Source organism: Lepidochelys olivacea (genome assembly GCF_965140295.1).
Source record: "Lepidochelys olivacea isolate rLepOli2 genome assembly, chromosome: 5".
Taxonomy (NCBI): domain Eukaryota; kingdom Metazoa; phylum Chordata; order Testudines; family Cheloniidae; genus Lepidochelys; species Lepidochelys olivacea.
Genome location: NC_140415.1, coordinates 40,118,800 through 40,139,035, shown reverse-complemented (window position 1 = coordinate 40,139,035; position 20,236 = coordinate 40,118,800). Strand labels below are relative to the sequence as shown.

At 42.4% G+C, this 20,236-nt stretch overlaps 3 protein-coding genes across 9 annotated transcripts in view; 1 reads left to right on the top strand and 2 right to left on the bottom strand.

Annotated features, from left to right (window-relative positions):
• The window catches only part of IPO11 (importin 11), a 297,144-nt gene extending 297,126 nt beyond the window's left edge, over positions 1–18 (bottom strand). Inside the window, exon 1 of the mRNA XM_084627945.1 lies at positions 3–18. The gene's annotated coding sequence lies outside the window, so the exon portion shown is untranslated. The remainder of the gene's footprint in view (positions 1–2) is intronic.
• DIMT1 (DIM1 rRNA methyltransferase and ribosome maturation factor) lies at positions 7–20,236 on the top strand. 4 transcript variants are annotated; one of them, XM_084627953.1, is made up of 12 exons: positions 7–153; positions 1,767–1,840; positions 2,408–2,494; positions 3,021–3,082; positions 3,185–3,278; positions 3,376–3,425; positions 4,538–4,661; positions 4,785–4,877; positions 5,885–5,949; positions 6,339–6,402; positions 8,014–8,120; positions 10,852–11,314. In XM_084627953.1, the coding sequence occupies exons 1-12, from the start codon at positions 87–89 to the stop codon at positions 10,892–10,894; spliced, it is 930 nt and encodes a 309-aa protein (XP_084484079.1). In that variant the 5' UTR covers positions 7–86; the 3' UTR covers positions 10,895–11,314. The 4 variants fall into 4 exon arrangements, 3 of the variants coding, with proteins under 3 accessions (XP_084484079.1, XP_084484080.1, XP_084484081.1); XM_084627955.1 differs by lacking the exons at positions 7–153; positions 10,852–11,314 and adding exons at positions 217–796; positions 17,885–20,236; XR_014711607.1 differs by lacking the exon at positions 6,339–6,402.
• Positions 14,775–20,236, bottom strand: part of KIF2A (kinesin family member 2A) — a 92,307-nt gene continuing 86,845 nt past the window's right edge. For all 4 annotated transcript variants that reach the window (XM_084627948.1, XM_084627949.1, XM_084627950.1 and 1 more), the window contains one exon: positions 14,775–16,542. In XM_084627948.1, coding sequence (XP_084484074.1) covers positions 16,457–16,542 — 86 coding nt within the window. In that variant the 3' untranslated portion in view covers positions 14,775–16,456. The remainder of the gene's footprint in view (positions 16,543–20,236) is intronic.

Below are 20,236 nucleotides of genomic sequence, written 5' to 3'. Positions count from 1 at the left end.
ACGTCATCCAAAGGCGACAATACGGTCCCGGCTTCCTCCTCCGCTGGGGTGTGTGCGACTAGCGTGCGTGTCTCCGGGGCGCCGCCATGCCGAAAGTCAAGGCGGAGAAGCGGTGCCGGCCGCAGCGCCGCGAGGGCCAGGGCCAGGGCCCAGGTGAGTGCGCGGGCCCGGCGGGGAGAGGCCGGGCTGCGGCTGCAGGTCGCGTTCCCGAGGCCCGTTCGGGCGTGCGGGGAGCTGGCCCAGGGCTGGCGTGTGCCGCTGCTGTCCGGCCCGGGGCGTGGCGGTGCCGGCGACAGGCGCCGGCGGGGGCCGCTCGGGGAAAAGGAACCGCAGACCGGGGGGTGGCGGCTGCAAAGGAGCCGAGGCTCCGAGTGCCGCGGGCGGAGACGGTGTGGGGCCGTTACTCGCTCCCTGTGACGCTCTCAGCAGCCCCGCCGCTATCGGAGTCGCCGATAGGGAGGGCTGGAGAGCCGGTCTCTTGGAGGCGCTGCTGTATCCTTCCCGTCTCGGCTGCGGCCTGCGGAATGGAGCTGTGCGCGGGCAGGCAAAGCCCGGCGGGAGCCTTCAGCCGCCTGGCGGCTGCAGTCTGCTCTCCTCGGTGGCCCCGTGTCCCTAGTGCAAGCTGATGAAGGCGCGGACTCTGCTATGGTTCTGCTTGTTTTAAGATCTCCTTAGAACATGCTTCTTCTGCAAGCCCTTTGGCTGATGTCCTCCACTCCTGGCTCGTACTTGTACACGGGCGAGCATGCTGTTGTCACTCCGATTTTATTACTATGCAGCTGTGTAAAAAGACCAGGTCCCTATCCTAAAAGAGTTCCGTCTAAATGCAATAGTGAAAAAAATAGTTGTGGTTTTAGGATCCTGGAAGTAGTGTTGATGTGTAATTTATTGCTTTAACCTGAGTACAGTGTCACCAATAATTTTCTTATTGTTTTACATTTGCTGTTCCCAGTATCACTAATAATGGTATTTCCAGCTACAGTGGTTGATACTGTGGGCTCCCCTGCTTCTGAAATGTCATTAATCCCAAGTGCCAGTCTTTACAATCACAAGGGCATTGTATACTCCAAGGGGATAAGTGTACTACACACAGATCAAAGGAAGGAGAGAGGCAGTGTTGTTATCGTTAATGTCTTAGAATATGACACCTGGAATTGGCCACTGTCAGGAGACAAAAAGAAAAGGAGTACTTGTGGCACCTTAGAGACTAACCAATTTATTTGAGCATAAGCTTTCGTGATATGCTCAAATAAATTGGTTAGTCTCTAAGGTGCCATAAGTACTCCTTTTCTTTTTGCGAATACAGACTAACACGACTGTTACTCTGAAACCTGTCAGGAGACAGGGTCCTGGGCTTGGTGGATTGTGAGGTTGACCCAATATGGCTGTTCTTATGTTTACACTACATAAGTAGTGGCACAATTGTGGCATTGTAGCACTGTAGTGTAGATGCTTCCTACACGGTGGGAAGGGGTTTTTCAGTCAGTGTGGGTAGTTCATCTCTTTGAGAGGCAGCAACTTTCTGTCATTCTACATGTGTCTACAGTGGGGTTAGGTCAACCTGTCACACAGGGCATGAGATATTTCAGAGCCCTGAGCCATGTAGCTCAGGTGTAGACCAGGTGTTAGACTGGTAAAGTGGTCTAGTTACAGTAAAAGAATGTGAATCACTGTTTTAGAAGTATAAAGTTTAGTTTGCTGTACCAAAGTAACTGTGATATTTTTAATGATAGTGATATAACTGGCTTGGTTATACCTTATTTTAGGTATCATGTTCAATACTGGAATTGGCCAGCACATCCTGAAAAATCCCCTCATTGTTAACAACATTATAGAGAAGGTTGGTAATAACTGGACCTAACCAATTAAAATAGCTGTCATAAGAGTTGCATTCAAACGTTCTCTGTCATAAAATCTTTTAAGGCAAATGCTTGTAAACAATTTACAGCACTACTTAAAATTGGATACTGTGTAAGTCTGAGGTGCTTAATCCCCTCCTGGCCTCTTGAAAGGTATGGGAAATGTTAATTCAAGATGTGCATTTGGTGAAAGATTTTCTAAGTGCTTTCTCTTTTCCTTCAGAATGGCCGTGGGTAAAATCCTGGCCCCATTGAAGTCAGTGGCAAAGCTCCCATTGTCTTAAATGGAGCCAAGGTTACACGCAGGGTTTTGTGTGCACACAGAGATGTGATTACCTGATGGCTACGTTTTCAAAAGGTTGCATGCAATTAAAAGTGAAACTGTTGGGCAACTTTGCTTTTGCCTTGAAAACAGGTTCGCCAAATTTGTTAACCATATACAGGATTAGCTCCACTAACGTCTGCACATAGAATTCCTTAGTTAAGATTACTTTGCAATTTTTTTTTTTTTTTTGGTATTGGTTTCCTACAATCTCATTTATTCTTAGGCTGCCTTACGGCCCACAGATGTTGTCCTTGAAGTAGGACCTGGAACTGGTAACCTGACAGTAAAAATGCTAGAGAAAGTTAAAAAGGTAAGAATGAGTTAGGAAAAATTCATCTTGATTTTTCACTGAACAAACTGCTACTTAGTAGATGAACAAATGAAAAGGTGTCCAACTGCTCTATTCAAATGTGAGGTGGGGGGAATAATGTATCTATTCCTTTCTGGGTGTTCATATCCTTCTCTCTGTACAACTCCACTGACAGAGTAACAACGGTGCTTCTAAAGAGAAGTTAAGAATATTTGATAATTGGATACGCAGTGTAATTGTAATTGACTGCATTAACATTTGTGTGGATCTTTACCATTTTTACAAGGCATTCAACTACTTTTAGGTAAAGAATTGTGCTTTACATGTGTAGTTCTCTTCAATGGCCTTGTTATCCTTCTGAAATTTTAATATAGTCTGATATTTTGGTGATAGAAAATGTGCATATCCTAATGTAAGATTTTTTTTTTAAATGTAACAAAAGCTATTCTTACTCTGAGATAATAGCAAAAAATCTATTCATAGTTCTGATTTAGTTAAAGTTGCAAATATAACTCCTTGTTTTCAGGTAATTGCTTGTGAACTTGACACACGACTTGTGGGTGAACTTCAGAAGAGAGTCCAGGGCACGTAAGTACTAACACTGGAAATAGCTCCACTGCATTTTAGGGGCCTGACCCCTTTAGAAATGTGTATTTCTAAGGTAATAACAGTGCGTTTTCCCACCCCTAGATGCCTAGCAAATAAACTAGAAATAAAGGTTGGAGATGTGTTGAAAACTGACTTACCATTCTTTGATACGTGTGTGGCTAACTTGCCTTATCAGGTAAGGGCAAAGCAAGTGCAGTGGAATAACAGTTTACATGAATTTTTGATGGTACTTGCTCAGAGAGGACATACTAACAGTGTTACTCTTTCCCTAGATTTCTTCACCTTTTGTTTTCAAGCTGTTGCTACATAGACCTTTTTTCAGGTATGTAGATGAGACTCTCTGGATTGCCTAATGCAAAACAAAGGCTAATTTTACAAAACATCTGATTTGGGATTATTGTTAAAGATATCAGCCCAGGAAACCACTAGTCAAGAACTCTCCCTAGCATAGTACTCCCAATGGCCGTTGCCAGTGCCGAAGTATTAAACACCTAGGAAGAATTTGAGACTTGGCATAACCAAGTGCAGCTCCCACTAAAGTAAATAGGAGTTTGCTCCTGCTTACTCTAGAAAGGACAACCCCAGGCCTAAGCAGGGTGTCTTAAGAGTTGTGGAGAAGTAGAGCCGATTTGGACTGTGGGGTTGTGGGGTGTCTCCAGGAAAATCAAAGCAACTGTATGTTTAATATATGGTTGCGTAGCTTGTTTAAGGGCTCTTGCTGATAGTTTAACTTGTTGGCAGTTAGCAGTGATACCATGAACTCGAGTACTGCTGTTGATGCCATTGACTGGATTTGAAGGACTAGTAGGGCTATCTATTTTTACTGGGTGGTTGTTTTTTTGTTTTTTTTTCTAAAATTAGATAAGTTTTGAAATGCAAATAGCTCACTTTTATTCTAGTTTGGCAGTTCTGCAGATTCAGACTTCTTGCTACAGTACTAATCAGTGACATTAGGTACCAGTATGCCTATTAGCAGTCAGGAAACTTGACACGTACAATGCAAGATTGGTGATCAGCACTTCTTTAACTTAGTGAATTACCAAAAAGCAATTAATTTACTATTTTAACAATTTTACTCAGGAAAGTTCATTTCAAAAGAAACCTCTGGCTTTCAGAGGTCCAGAATGAGAGGTGTAAGCAGGTAGAATTATTTCACACAGGTCATACATGTAAGACTGAGACTAAATTCTCTTAATTTCCTTCTGACCACTAGGTACAAATAGCCAAGTTCAGACCGAGGGTAAGGAGGTGCTATAGTGGGTTTGCTGTAGCTGTGCCTAACTTACATCAGGGCTGAGGCTCTCTAATATAAGTGTATGACACATCTCTATGCTTGCCTTTAAAATAAAAAGCCAATAATCTACAAGTAATAGAGCTTCTAGGAATAAATTATTTGCAATATAGCACTCATGTTTTCATTTCTTTAATTCTCAGGTGTGCAATACTTATGTTTCAGAGAGAATTTGCTCTTCGTTTGGTTGCAAAACCAGGAAATAAACTATACTGCAGACTTTCAATTAACACTCAGTTATTAGCCCGTGTGGATCATCTAATGAAAGTAAGTGAAACTACATCTATAACCAATGTAGGAATGTATGTCAGAGTGAGGAGGCTTTCTCAAGTATGTGAATATTTGCTTCCTGCTGTTTGAGATAGTTACCTACTTTTTAATGGTTAACAGGTTGGAAGGAATAATTTCAAGCCTCCACCCAAAGTTGAATCCAGTGTTGTCAGAATAGAGCCAAAGAACCCTCCACCACCTATTAATTTTCAGGTGAGATTCAAATACTGCAGACCATATACAATAAAATAACAGAATAATAGTGCTGTTCAGTGTTTTGTTCTGTATGCTCTTTCAGGTGGTGTAAAAGCAACACGATACAACTCATGTAACTTACATAAACACTGTTAAAGGATTTTTTTTTTAGACAGTTTAAATAGGCCTAACTCAATCATATCAAAAGACTAGACCAGTGGTTTTCTACCTTTTTTCATTTGTAGACTGCTAAAAAATTTCAAATGGAGGTGTGGACCCCCTTGAAAATCTTAAACATGATCTGCAGACCACAGGTTGAAAATCACTGCACTAGACATTCATTGACTCTCCATTGTACCTCTCCCCTCCTTAAGCAGACTCTCATCGAGTATCTTTCCAACATTATCTGGATGCCCCAACAGCAGTTCAAACTCAACTTTCCTCAAAACCCCTGTTCCTTTCCTAGAAGTGACACAGACCAGGATCGCTGTGGTTAGGTTTGTCTCAGACTGAAAGGTAAAAGCTCCTGGCTAGCAGGTGGTGCTAATACCTAGCTCTTTTGTAGTGCTTTTCATCTATAGACCTTAAAGTGCTTAAAAGACATTTATGGCTGTTGGCAGTATTTAATTGATCAAGAGCAAAGAAGAGTCCTTTAGGACTCGGAGACTATGCGCTCTTGCTGAAGATCAACACTCCAGGGCAATATTACTCTAGACATTTATGTAAAAAAGGGAAACACCTTAATATCATCACCACAGTTTTGCCCAGGTTCAGCCAGATGTTCCTCAGCCATGTGACTTATAGCTATCTAGAGATCTGGGTGATTGTCCAGTTAGCAGTTCGGTAACGTCTGCCTACCTTTGCCAGTGAAGTATTTAACTTGTCAATTTGTACTCTGTGTTGTGCTATTACTAAGATTTACCTCTTTGTCATTGTGCTGTCATGAAATCAATAGTAGATAGTCTGGCCTGGTTATTAGCAGCTGTATATTGCTTCAGGCAAATGTTGTGGATTTTGTGTTTCAGGAATGGGATGGTCTAGTAAGGATAGCCTTTGTCAGGAAAAACAAGACACTTTCTGCAGCATTTAAGTAAGTTACTTCTATTAGAGGGTTTTTTCAAAGTTTAAGAGTTTATTGAATTGCTTGTTTTGCCTACAAAAATACCCAGCAATCCTCCAGTCTAGTTCTGTAGCAAGCCTTGCTTCAACAACCATATTAATCAGACCATTCAGGCATCCCCATAGTGCAGGGTTGGACAGTTTACACTGTGATCATGGAAATCTTATACAGTGAAACCTTTACATGCCAATTAGGCACTTGCCTTAAGAGATCATCCAATATGTTCAGTACAGCTGTTGAATATTTATTTTAAAAACCTCTGAACAGCCACTCAAGTCACAACTTGTTTTTTTTAAAAAACAGATTTCACTGTAATTAGATGTCTTGATCAATGGTTGACTGTATTGACTCACTTTCAGATCAAGTGCGGTGCAGCAGCTGCTGGATCAGAATTATCGAATTCACTGTTCTATACATAACATTGTAAGTAGGATGTTTTTCGGTTTTAATGTATTAAATGTAACATTCCAGGTGAGCTAACTATGAGATGTAAAATTCAACAGAGGCAAGATGGTACAAAAATCTTTCCTCCAGAAGTTAAAACCAAAGAGTACCCTTAGAATAACAGAATATTTAAAATAAACAGAATTCTTAAGATCCTCTAATCTATAATAAAGGTTTACATGAAAATTTAGAAACAAAGGATATATTGAGATTCCATTGATGTCTCCACGGGTGTAATTTACTCTCCTCCCCCCTTGGCCCCACGTTAGGGCTGCTCAGAGCTTGGCATAGTATAAAACCATTGACGCTGCATCTATTTGAAAATATTTCTAGTGACTCATCTGCAGTGAGTTTGAGGTTGTTTACAAAAATCTAGAAACCAGGCCTGCACTGATCCTTTTTTAAATTATTTAACTCTTTTAATAAGATCTGATCCTTAGAAGAGAATGGTTAGTCAGGCTAATTTCAGCTACAGCGATCTGTTATGTATAGAATTGTGCTTAACATGTAAAGAACCTTTTTTTTTTTTTTTTCCAAAATATACAATAGTTCCAAGTTTTAATACTGACTAATGTGACATTCACTATGCTGTACAGTTCTTTAGTCTTCCTAACTTGCATGGTGCTGAATCAAAACTTCCAATTTGCTGTGGGGATACACATTATTCAAAAATAAATTTCTCTTTAGACTTTATGATCTTTTATTTGTGCATACAGAGCCAACCATTGATGTAGAATAAACAGTTTAATTAGGTAGAACCTAAGTAGTCTAATCTAGAAAAATAACTACATTATCTGAAATACTTACCCACCTGGCCATGCCTCCGTGTACTATGAATATAGAGGTAGGCATGGTTCCTGCTTCTTTCTCAGGTGTATATACATACCTCCCACCATTCAAAGTAGCTAATGTGGGTTGGGTACTGCCTCCAGGGACTGAGAGGACAGGTTGGGGGGATGGGGCAGATCCTGTCCCCCGCGTGGGGTGGGGAGGGGAATTGCAGGGTGAGTGCAAAGCAGGTTGTTCTGCAGTGGCAGCTCCCATTCTGCAGGGCTGGCAGGCCTCAAGTTCCTGCTCTGGGTACTCTGACCTGGACCCTGGCACATAAGTTGCAACATGGCTCAGGTTTAGCCCAGCTGGGCCAAACCTGAACAAAGGGTGCTGCAACCCTGTGCACCAAGTTGCAATGCCACTCACTCAGATTTGCCACCCCCACCCCTGTCAGGGGCCAGGCCAAACCTGAGCAGTGTTGCAAATCTGGACAGCAGGGGCCAGGTCACAATGCCTGGAGCAGGGAGCCTAGTCCAGCCAGTCACATGGGGCAGGAGCTGCTTCAGCTGGGGGTTTGTGTATCAAAGCGGGACAGTACTGCAAAACCCAGGATTGATGGACAGTCTATGTACCTAGGTGAGAAAACAGCAACCTGAATTTTTTTTAAAGCATTTTTCATCTGGAATGGTCAGTCACCTTGATGCATAGCAAAGGTTGGGCATGGTGCTTAGATAACTGAAGACTTGTGGAATGCACAAACTTTTAAAAATCATTAATACTGAAGAAATAACTTATCTGTATTGCAACTTACATTGACAGGAAATACCAGAAGATTTCAAAATTGCAGAGAAAATACAGATGGTTCTAAAAAATACAGGTTTCTCTGAAAAACGGGCTCGCTCAATGGATATAGATGACTTCATTAGGTAAACTCATTCTCTCTGTGAATTCCCTTCATACTTCAAACACTGCTCTGTTCTAAAACTGCAGGGACATCTCTAGTATAAAACTAGCAGATTTGCATTGGGTTGGATTGGGGAAAAAGTAGTGATAGCCCAAACACCATCCACTTTAGAAATGAGATGTCGAACTATTGACATGTTATGGATCCAGTGAGGAAATTACTGTAAATATAGGGAAAACTACCTCTTACTACAGTCTTTAACTCTAGTAGTCTAGGATGATTTTAGGTCCAACAATTAATATATATGAAAATAGGGATTCTGAACAGAAGACTGAGTCTGCTGGAAACTTCTAGACTAACAGGAAGTGAAATTTGTGCTGTAGTTAGTTGAAAACTTACTCTAGACCAGGGGTTCTCAACCTTTTTCTTGCTAAGGCCCCCGCCAAATGCTATAAATACGCCAGGGCCTTGGGAGGGGTGGACTCAGGGCTCCAGGACAGAGGGGACCCTTGGGCATGGGCATAGTTTTACTTCTCTGTGGTGGGGGGCAAGAGCTGGTGGGGCTCAAGCCAGCTCCGCACAGCGGGGTCCAAAGAGGGAGCACCACCGCCACCCGCGGACTCACTCAGGAGACCACCCAGCCTGTCTGGGCTGTTGGGGGACACAACCAAAAAATATAATTCAAAGTGGGGACTCAGTTCAAAAAGTTTGAAAACCGCTCAGGGTGCAGGAAGGGAGTAGCTAAGGCTGGGGCAGGCAAACTTTTTGGCCTGAGGGCCTCATCAGGTTTCTGAAATTGTATGGAGGGATGGTTAGGGGGGGCTGTGCCTCCCCAAGCAGCCAGGCATGGCCCGGCTCCCACGCAATGTCTGACCCCCCCTGCTTCTTGCCCCTGAGGGCCCCCCCGGACTCCTGCCCCATCCAACCCCCCCCCCCCCCCCGGTTCCCTGATGGCCCCCCCGGGGACCACTGCCCCATCCATCCCCCTACTATTCGTCCCCTGACTGCCCCCAGACCCTTTGCCCCTATCTGCCCCCCCACCACCCTCTTCAACCCCCGCCCCCCTTCCTGACTGCCCCCTGGGGACCCCTGCCCCATCCATCCTGATCGCCCCCCGCCACCCCATCCAACCCCTCCTCTCCTTCCTGACTGCCCCCCGGGGACCCCTGCCCCCATTCAACCGCCCCAACCCCTATCCACAACCCTGCCCAACTCCCCTGCCCTCTATCCAACCTGCCCCCCCACTTATTGCGCTGCCTGGAGCGCCGGTGCGGCTGCACCAGGACAGGCAGCTATGCCACGCAGCACAGAGCACTGGGTCAGGCCGGGCTCTGCAGCCCTGCTGCCCAGAGCATTGCGCTGCATGGCTGGGGACAAGCCTCCTGGGCCAGGAGCTCAGGGGCTGGGCAGGATGGTCCCACAGGCTGTAGTTTGCCACCTCTGAGCTAAGGGCTGTGTGAAGCGAGGGGTGTAGCTCAGGGTACAGTGCGGGGGTAGCTAGGGGCTGCGTACAGGCAGGGGGGGCGCCCAGCTTCAGCCCCCTTGCTGCTCCTGGCTTGTGGGCGGCAGGGGAGGTTTGCCGGCTTCACCCCTGCGCTGCTCTCAGCTGGGGCAGAAGCGGTGCTGCCAGCTTCAGCGCTGGGGGCACCGGGTTTCAGTTGTGGACCTCTGCAGCTTCTCTGAAAGGGCTCACGGACTCCCAGACCCCTGGTTGAGAACCGCTGCCCTAGACTCCAATGATCTGAATCTTTTGTGAGGGGCATTATTTATATATCTTTAAACACATCTTTACTACACATGATGATGCCACACACAGGCTGAGGGCAACAAAGCAACACACATTTGAATCAAATTTCTGTTGAAAAGGAGCTTGAAAGTTGGATTACATAAGGCTGGGAGAAGTACATTATCACCAAAGATGAAGATCCTGATCCCTTAATATGAAGAAACAGATTATATGGATTAAACTGCTGTTTACAGCATTCTGGAGTACCTAAATCTCCTTCCATAAATTGCATTATAGGACTATGACAAGTTAGCTTTAATTTTCATCTTCCCTGAAGTCTTCTACATCTCTCCCTTAGAGTTTCTAGCAGCATTAGACACACTACAGGATTCTGAAACTGCAGCTGTTATATTAATGACCATGTGTTCTCTTGTTGCTGGTCATCAAATTAGGCAGTAGAAATCCCATCTCTTAATGTGTAGCTTCAGAATATTTTAGACACATTGTTTACTCAAATGTAACACTATGTTAAAGAAGTGGCCTAGAAGGCTTACGTACAAGGAAATACTTGTTTTCCTTTCTATACTGTTGCCTATTCATTGTTTAGGAAATGTGGCCAGCTAATCAGGCATTGAGCTCTTGACTCCAGTGGAGAGGAGCTATACCTAAAAGGGTAGGTTCCTAGGGGCATTAGTCTGCTATAACTAATCACAACTTCTTGGCAGAAGTGACTCAACAGGTCTTGCTGCTGTGACCATCTAAATCAACTGCTGTTCTTTGGCTAGTAAAGGTTCAACTGAGTGGCAGACAAGGTTGCCCTAGCATTACATCTGTCCTGAACTTTCAAAGTTGAGTGCTCACTACTCGTCCTTACTGCAAACCTATTAGCAGCTCTTTGCTGTAATGACTGGAACAGAAAGCCGTATTTTAAGACTTCTTATCCACTCCCTTCATCGAGGTAGTTTTTGAAGTAAGTGTTACTGTGTGAAGTACAAATTCGTGTAAGCTGACCACTTTAATTTTTCAGAGTGCTGCATGGCTTCAATTCAGAAGGCATCCATTTTTCATAAATGGCTGACTAGGGAGCATTTTACATTTTCTGGGAAGAACGGAAATGAGACATGGACCAAGGTGTTCATAGAAGAAGAACTCTCATGTTGAGAGCAATCACCAGCATACAAAGTACATCTGACTGTTTTGCAATAACTGCTCAGAAGTACTTGTTTGAAGACGATAGCTGTAAAGGTGCTGTGTTACATTTTAAAATTGTAACTGTCAAGACTGAAGCTCTGTACCTTTTTTTCCGCATCAGAGCATTTTTTTAAATGTACCCTATGATATGGAGTGACCCCAAATTAAACCTTTCCCTCCCTGACTTTGCACCTTCTTCTGCCATTACAACATTCAGACCTCTGTTTGTTCGGCCACCACAGAACTATTTGTAGATGCCCATTCCTGGAAGTTTAGAATAAATTAACTTTTTAAAAAGATGAAGTGTGTATTTCTTTGTTTCCTTTCTGCTAGCTACCACCGGCCCTGGCCTATTAGAGAAATTTCTGCTACAATGAGCAGATCACCACAGTATATGTTCTCGATGTTGGGGCAGTTAAACTCTTGCTATCAGGTTGCACAGCCAAGGTGCTCAAGAGAATGGTAGGCTTTAAAAAGACAGAACAGTTCTTTTGCCTAGTACAGACCTCTTAAACATCCAAACTTGTTTTCAGCTGCAGTTACACCTGTTAACTGCTAGACCCTGAATTGCATTCAGAGGCAGCTAAGAATATACTACCATTTTCACATAAAAGTCTTCAGTAACAATGCAGTTTGACTGAAACATTGTATGGTGCCTTTAAGCTTTCTTAAACTGCCTTAACCATACTGTACACTTAGGTATTCCATCTGTTATAGACCTTAAAGTGCTTTACAGGGCTGGGTAAGCAGTATTATCCCATTTCACAGACTTTAACTGAGGAGCATAGGTTAAATGTCAGTGGCAGAGCTGGGAACAGAGATCACCACTGTCCCTACCTCTTTCTTATACAAATAACCCTAAAATGTACATTAACTGCAGTGGCTTTTCACTAAACTGCATACATTAAATACTATAGCCTATGTACATCTAGTCTCAATAGAGATCCATGTACTTTAATATTAATCTCAAACTGTAGGCAGCTGTACAGTACTGAAGAGTGCTATATATCAGAGATTATTACCAGATTACTGCTCTGGGCAAGCAGGAGAGGCTGTTTCTTGCATGATTTTCCCCCTTAAATCTCCCTTTAATTTTTTTAATTCTTAACATTGAATATAGGCAGTAGGCTTCTGTTACAATGTTAGCTGCATTATTCTATTTTTGTTAATGAAACTTACTTTTTTGGAACATTTTGTATTTTAATACTCTTGGTATTGTAGGAGCTGGGCACATTTCCTAGTTCTAAAACTTTGGAGTCTTTGCTCATAGTTTGAATTATGGGTTAAGAGCTACAGGGTCACACCATTAACAGTTAAAAACAAAGTAAATGCACTTGTGCAAATTGCCCAGGCTTAGGAGTGGTAGGTAAAGGTAGATCAGCCTAGGAACACTGATTCTATAACACTCTCTTCCTTCTGCCAATGAGGAGTTGGTTGATAGCCTTATGTGCAAAATCTGTAAATGCAACAGCTGGAGCTCTGCAGGCCTGGAACAGCATCTTACAAGGAACAAGCATGTCACTATCATAAGGTTAAAAAAGCAAGCATTGCTTCAGAGTCTAGACAAGAGAGCTTCTATTTACCTTAGGCTAGCATGACAGCCCTCTTCTCCCAGCATGCAAAAAATAAGTTACCCCTTAAGAAGCAATCTCTACAAAACTAGCAAAGCCTAGCTTGACAGACCAATCTGTAGCCTAGGGGTGGGCAAATTTTTGGGCCCAAGGGCCACATAAGGGTTGCAAAACTGCATGGAGGGCCAGGCAGGGAAGGCTGTGCCTCCCCAAACAGCCTGGATCCAGCCCCCTATCTGACCTATCCAACCCCCCTGTTCCTTGTCCCGACTGCCCCAACCCCTATCCACGCCCCACCCCCTGACAGGCCCCTGGGACTTCCATGCCTATCCAACCCTCCCTGACTGATCCCCAGCCCCTTACCTAACCTCCCACCCCCTTACCATGCTACTCAGAGCAGCAGGAGCTTGCAGCCTGGCCAGAGCCAGCTACACTGCCCTGAGAGGAGCAGCAGGCCAGATCACTGGTGGTGCAGCACACTGAGGCTGTGAGGGAGGGGCCAGGGGCTCAAGGGCCAGGCAAGACAGTCCTGCAGGCCGTAGTTTGCCCACTTCTGTTGTAACCAGTAGCTGACTGGAGTAGCAGCACTGGTCCCATTTTAGGATGGGGGTGTTAGTAAAATTAAGGTTTTATCACACACACTTTGACAGGATTTAGACTATTCTCTAACTTCCCTCAATGCAAGCTGAGACAGCCAACCTTGATTGGTGTGGTATCCTACCCTTTTAAACCCTCAAATCAGCAAGAGTCCTGATTTCCTACTATAAACATCCACTTGCCCCAAGTGTAAGAGTTCCTCACCCGTTGGTGAATGTGTTTGCCACAAAGATATCACTGGCTGTCCATTATAGGAGAATGTTCCTAAGCAGCTACTCTCCCTATTTTCTTTTAAAGGGGAAATACATGACGTGATCATACTTCTTTCCTTTTCATTATTAACCCACGACTCCTTTTGTGATGCAAGGCTAGTGGAGGAGACAAGAACTAGTCTGTGAACAATACTGAAAATATTTAAAAAGAATCTCCCATCAGCAGTGATGAAAGTATAAATAAAAGTAAAATATATTTGACGGGAGTTATTTTAAAAATTGGACATGGATAGAAGCAGGCATATTATATAAATACAGCAGATTCATATTTAAACTAGCTGCACAGTTTCTCATGAAACTTACAGCTATCTGAATAGCATCTACCATTCCTAATTTGCAGTTTGATGCAATAATCCAAAATTAATCACATTTAGATTACACTTTTCAGAGGATCTTAAAGCACTTTATGTATCACAAGACTGTTTACAGGTAGACAAAAGAAAGGTTAAAACAACGAAGAGTCCTTGTGGCACCTTAGAGACTAACATTTATTTGGGCATAAGCTTTCGTGGGCTAGAACCAACTTCATCAGATGCATGGAGTGGAAAATACAGTAGCAGGTATATATATACACATGCATATACACACACACAAAAAGATGGGAGTAGCCTTATCAAGTTGGGGGTCAGTCTAACGAGACAATTCAATTAACAGTAGAATACCAAGGGAGGAAAAATGACTTTTGTCATGGTAATGAGTCATTACAGAAACTAATTTCCCCATACTGTTACTCACACCTTCTTGTCAACTGTTTGAAATGGGCCACAAGGACTCCTCGTTGTTTTTGCTGATACAGACTAACACGGCTACTACTGTGAAAAAAGAAAGGCTGTGACTTGCTAAAGGAACACCACCCATGTTATCTTGACTTCTTGTATATAAATCCTCTACATAATATGGCTCAAGCCTAGAGGAAAAGTGAGATTTAGACTTATCAATTCAGATCATTTTAATGAAAGCTTTTGATTTAACAGGGAATGCTTTTAACTTGCATCATCAGTTACTATGAACAGAAACACTTTAGCTACTTTTACTTAGTTATCTAATAAAATTTCCTCTTAATTTTTGATGGATTGCATTCTTAGATGAATGCAGTGAAAGATCAGTACCTTTTGATATAGCTGTTTAAGGACTGAAGTCCGTGAAACCCAATACCAGCCTGTTTTATTACAATAAAAACATCCATTCTAGCACCATGTGCGTTTTAAGTATGATTTTTTAAAAAAATCATATACATCTAATTTCAGTAGATGTGATCACAAAGTAAATTCCTTCCCAAAGCAAATGTGAGTTACATAGAAGTAAATTCTCATCTCTAATTGATGTTTCATTGTTTAATTTATTAAACACATTGTGTAAAATCTACATTGCTTTTTCAGCTTTCATGTTTACAGATAGGAGCTTTTTACCATGATGCAACAAGGGTCTCCCGTAGCCTACCTTCCTATGGGAGTTACAAACATTAAATACTGAGAATCTCTGGCTCATTTAGCTCTCTTTTCATTGCCTTCCGTTTACTTCCTTTCAGTCCCAGCATAAACGGGATTGTGTTCCAAAAACCAAGTTTAAAACCATTCCTAGGGTCTGCTGATATTAACTCCTGGAATCTGTCCTGGAAACAGGGAGAACTCAGAGAGGGCTACAGTTGTTTGACAAAGTTCTTACATAAAAGGTTGGGTTTTTTTCTTTTGGACAGTGACTTGCAAAAATAACTCAAGTGCCACCACCTAAAAAGTGCTGGATACGTATGGTGCTATTTGTGAGACTTCAAGTACCTGTGGGTTTTGTATAGCGTTATGTAGAGTTTGTGCAGCCTATTATGCAAATCCCAAACGATAAAGCTTCACCCCACTTTTCAGCTGCTGGCACTGTACAAAGGGAAAAATATGCATTAGCTACTTTCTTTAAAGCAACAGTAGTACTCCATACAAACTATCTGCAAACTACAGTTAATGCACGTGTAAGTTGTCATGCATCAGAAGCCAAATTTTTAATAGTATGTGAAAAGTTATTTTGTTTATGCTATTCACTGGATCCCTGAACTTTTATAGTCCTCCTACCCATACGTAGAGATCAGATTGCACCTTTATTCTAGACAGTATTTATCACACTTATACACATACTGTATATCTGTATTATTCTAACATACAACTCTCCTCCATGTTACCTTTTATTATACATCAACTAATTTATATTGTTCTTTACAAAGAAAATGTTAGCATTATATAACCATTTTTTATGGTAGTCAAATAAATCATGATTCCAGATTTCTACGAGGATGGAATGTCCAGCTGTTTGGCCACTCTAACAGCTCTTTTAGTTCCTGTTCAATGATATGGTACATCCTGTGAAATGAACTAGTCACCAAAAAAAAAAAAAAAAACACTCACACTTTAAAGATGTACACACAATAAAAGTAACTTACATTGACAAATAAGGAATGTCATTTATTAAGGCTGTGCTTCAGAAAGGACATTTAGGGTCAAGTCGCCTTCATCAAGGCACAGAATGGGAAGAGGTTAGCACAGCTGTCTCTAGAAGAGAAGTTATGTACAATCACTGATGAGGTGTGCATGCAGGCAAACACAATTTAAAACTGCACAGCTGGTCTTTGAAACAAAATTGAACATAGTTAAAAGGAAATAGTGAAGTGTTTAAAGTCCACAGTTTTACTTCATTATTAAAAAAAATGGCAAAGATTTCCAAAACATAAAATTCACAATTTGAATAAATGAAACATTTTAAACAAAGTGCTTCACAGCTCTGAACCCTACATGGTTGTGCTGTGCTGTCTGGTCTAGAAGCATTCTGGAGACATCATTGAAGTGTTTCACACAAAACTGAAAACGTCATTCAGGTGAAGGAGAAACTGGACATTTCCACAGACACTTCAAAAGTTTTTACGCTTTCAAGTAGTTGAGTTCTTACAGCCACAATCTCATAACAACTGTATGTTACAGTAGTAAGGGTTCGGAGGGTCCATTAGCAGCAGAGGCCCATTTCAAAGGGCACGTGGTCTCTTCGGATTGATCTGTTTACTGGCCTGTTCCTCCTCTTGTAGAGCTGCCCGAAAAGATTTCACTTTATCTTTAAAAAAAAAGAAAGAAAGAAAGAAAGAAAGAAAGAAATGCCACTGTGCTCATGTTCAGTGGGTGTTTTGTAGATAAGTCTTGAGGTTGCAAGTATTTCACCAGCAAGGAGCACAAGGTTGTAGCATTCCTCCATACATGTGAGCAGAGGCTACAGACAACAAGGAGCCAGGGAAGATAATGGACGTTTGAGTACATAAGCTCAAGCGTAATATTCCTATATAAACAAGTTTCTTAGCAACCTGCTCCCCTCTTAGGCTTTACTCCTGTTTCTACGAAACTTCACAGTAGCACATTCAATGCAGAGTATGCTTCCCATGCACTCCCTGTCCTTATCATTTATACACACCTATACGCACCAAATCTCCAATTGAGCTGTGCAGGATTACATCTCTAACATGTTTCTACATATTAATGCAACTTCCAGTGCTAACTTTAAAATCTCTAGAATTGGATTTGAAACCATTCTTTATACTGACATGACTGATTTAAACATCTAAATGCAAACAATGCCTTCCAGAATCCACTGTTTTCCTGTAACACAGGAACTGATTTTTGTGACTGCAGTTACACAAGAAATGGAGAATTCCTCCATATTTATTTATTTCACTGCAAAACTCCAGAGAATTAAAGAATACTGAGAAACGGGCTGGAAGAGAAGAGTGTCTACAGGTAATTCTGTCACTGTCTTCCTTTTTGCACCCTGCAACACAATAATCCAGTTAGTTACACAGCTCCATCTCCCGAGAAACAAGGAGATCAGACTGTCAAGTTGGGACCAGTATAGGGAAACTATATAAAATTCCCAAATCTCTGAGCAATAAACAAGAGTTGGAATACCCATCACCATGACCAATACTCTCCAAGGGGGGGAATGGGAGAAGTACAAACAATCACTGGCAATAATTTTGTTTTCCCTCTCTTTTTCCCCACCCTACAAAGAATTCATAGACAGCAAGTGTACCAGTCAGTATGAATAGAGGCAAGTGTTTATTCTAAATAGCTATGCTTGCAGCACCTTATTTCAAAGGCAGCCTGTAATGATTTTGAAAGAGAGTGGAGTTGCCCAAATTGCTGCTTTACCACAGCCACGGCCAACGTCTACCAACTTGTCTTCCTCAGAGGAAGCAATCCTCTAGCTAATGGGCTCACAGGTGGCACAAGGAAAGTATAACGTTCTTTTGACAGATCTGTTTGAGTTACACTTAACCCAACATACAGTGTTAGAGCAGGAGCATTAAATATATAACTCGTGGGACACATGCAATAAATGCATTCATGTGGCCTGCTGGACATACTCAGATTGCAGTGCAAAATCTAAAACTTTTTTCATTTTTTAGAGGAACTTCCCAACATTATGGTTTCAAAGAAACCCTATATATCCAAAACCAATTCACCCTCCTTACTCTCACTGGAGTGAGCAATCATGCTGTGAGCAGTGGCTCTAGATTAGATACAGTCTGAAGAGACAATCAGGGGCACTGAGAAGAATCTGCATTCTGATGTGATTGAAAGAGAGATTGAAAACAAGCTGCAGAGATGAAGGCTTCTGAGCTGAGGACATATTGGTAAGCAAGAGCTGTTCAAAACTGGACCCAGAGCTAAACTCTAGTGGGAAGACCTAGAAGGGTGACAATGTAAGAGAAGCAGTCTCCCCAGCCTCTGTTCCGCAGCTGGGAAATAAAGCAGCAGTTGAGAATTAACTGGCAGACTATTTATTTCTCTCTGCCTTATTTTCCCTTTTCCTGCAATTCCTTTGAGACTCTTTCCTTCCTTTGTTGTTTTGGATGGACTAGGACAGAGAGATAGACAAAGAGAAAAAAGCTGGAAGACTGAGCCTGGGTTCCATACTTCCAGGATCCAGGGGGGCAAAGTGAAGAATTTTTCCTCTATACTGGTACAGACAGATTATTTGCTTCCTTGATCCAGTGTAATGGAGCTATAGTGCTCTCTGTATTGAATTTAGGTTGTAGGATGGAGGAAGAGAAAATTCATAACAATGTTCAGTTATAGCTCATTATTGTTAGTTAGTCCCTTTGATGTATAAGAACCCACAGCTAGTAATGCACACATAAATAAGGGTCTATTTAAATCACAGAGAAATCACACATTTTTCACGGGTTGGTCATGGCATACATAGCAAGTTTCACAGATGTGTAACACATTTGTGAAATTTGCTATTTATGCCCTGCCCAACAAATGAAAAATGTATGATTCCTCCGCAGCGTTTCTCAAACTGGGGGACCCGACCCAAAAAAAGAGTGTGACGTTACACTCCATATTCTTTATGAAAATATGCTTATGATATGGATGTGACATAACTGAGATATACTTCATGCAAGATGGCTCATGTAAGATATCATTGGAAAGGTTATGATTTACTGAATGTGATTATCCAATTTGTATGCATGTATCATTTCTGTATCTAAAGTTAGGAATATGGACTATGTAACAATTACAGCTGGAAGATACCCACCAGACAACAGGCCATCAAATCTGATGGGCCATCAGGAAGAAACAATGAGACTGAAGATTCTAATCTCTCTCCTTCCTGGAACTAGCTGTGACACTACTAGGTCAGGTGGTTCTGCCACCTGGTACTAAACACCACCTTGGACTTCTAGTAATTTTCCACTCACAGGAAGAGAAGGTCAAGTTTGGGAAACAAAAGGCTTCCCGCCTTATGTAAACTGTATTTAAGGCTGGGAGGCAAGGCATTCCAGACTCTCCTCCATGGCCTAACCAAGGAGGAGGACTGCTGAAAGAACCTGAACGGACAAAAGAGACTACCTGAAGGGAAAGGCAGGGGTGAGTCCAGACTGAGACAGGGGTCCAGTCTTTAAGAAGAAATAACTAGAACTCTGACCTACAGAAACTCTGCATTCTGCCTAATTCAACATTTAGGGTGAGAAATTATTTTTTGTAACCTGTTTCTTTAGTGAATCAAACTCAGTTTGCGTGTTTTATTTGCTCAGTAATCTGCTTTGTTCTGTTTGCTATCCCTTTAACCACTTAAAATCTGCCTTCTAGAGTTAATAAATTTTGTTTTCTTTATATTAAACCCAGTTTCTGTCATTTCTAACTCGGGGCAAAAGGGGGGGGGGGGAGATGCAATTGTGCATATCTTCCTCCACATTGAGGGAGGGGGTGAATTTATCAGCTTACGTTGTATACATTTCTCTACAGCACAAGTCAATATACTTTTGGGTCTGCACTCCAAGGGAGGTGGACACCTGAGTGCTGCGGTAAATCCCTTAAGATGAGTCTTCCCAGAACTCTATGTCTGTGTCTTTCTGCAGCTGTGTGTGGCCCTGCCTGTGTGTATGTATGCTAGAGGAGGTTTAAGAGCCTGGCTCAGCAAGACAGGTTAAAGGGGGCCCCTGCTGGCAGAACAAGCGGGCTCAGTGGTATCTCAGCACATCAGGTAGCATCTTGAAGGGGGGGCAACCCATCACAGAGAGTTGCAAGCTTATTACGGGGTCACAGTATTGCCACCCTTACTGCTCGGCTGCTGCTGACAGCGACACTGTCTTCAAAGATGGACACCTGGCCAGAAGCTCTCACTTTCTACTCTGCCTTCAGAGCTGAGTGACCGGAGGCCACATTTCATGGGAGAGACCAGATTCCACTGTCCGTGATGCGATTTTCACAGCTGTTAATCTGGTAGACCCATAAATGGACAAAAAACACAG

What these genes read in the sequence shown, in the direction of transcription:
- DIMT1 (XM_084627955.1), top strand. Translation starts at nt 679, where the DNA reads ATGCTTCTTCTGCAAGCCCTTTGGCTGATGTCCTCCACTCCTGGCTCG. An exon ending in TGCTAGAGAAAGTTAAAAAG is followed by an intron (nt 2,495 to 3,020) that starts GTAAGAATGAGT and finishes CCTTGTTTTCAG; the next exon opens with GTAATTGCTTGTGAACTTGA. An exon ending in GTGTGGATCATCTAATGAAA is followed by an intron (nt 4,662 to 4,784) that starts GTAAGTGAAACT and finishes AATGGTTAACAG; the next exon opens with GTTGGAAGGAATAATTTCAA.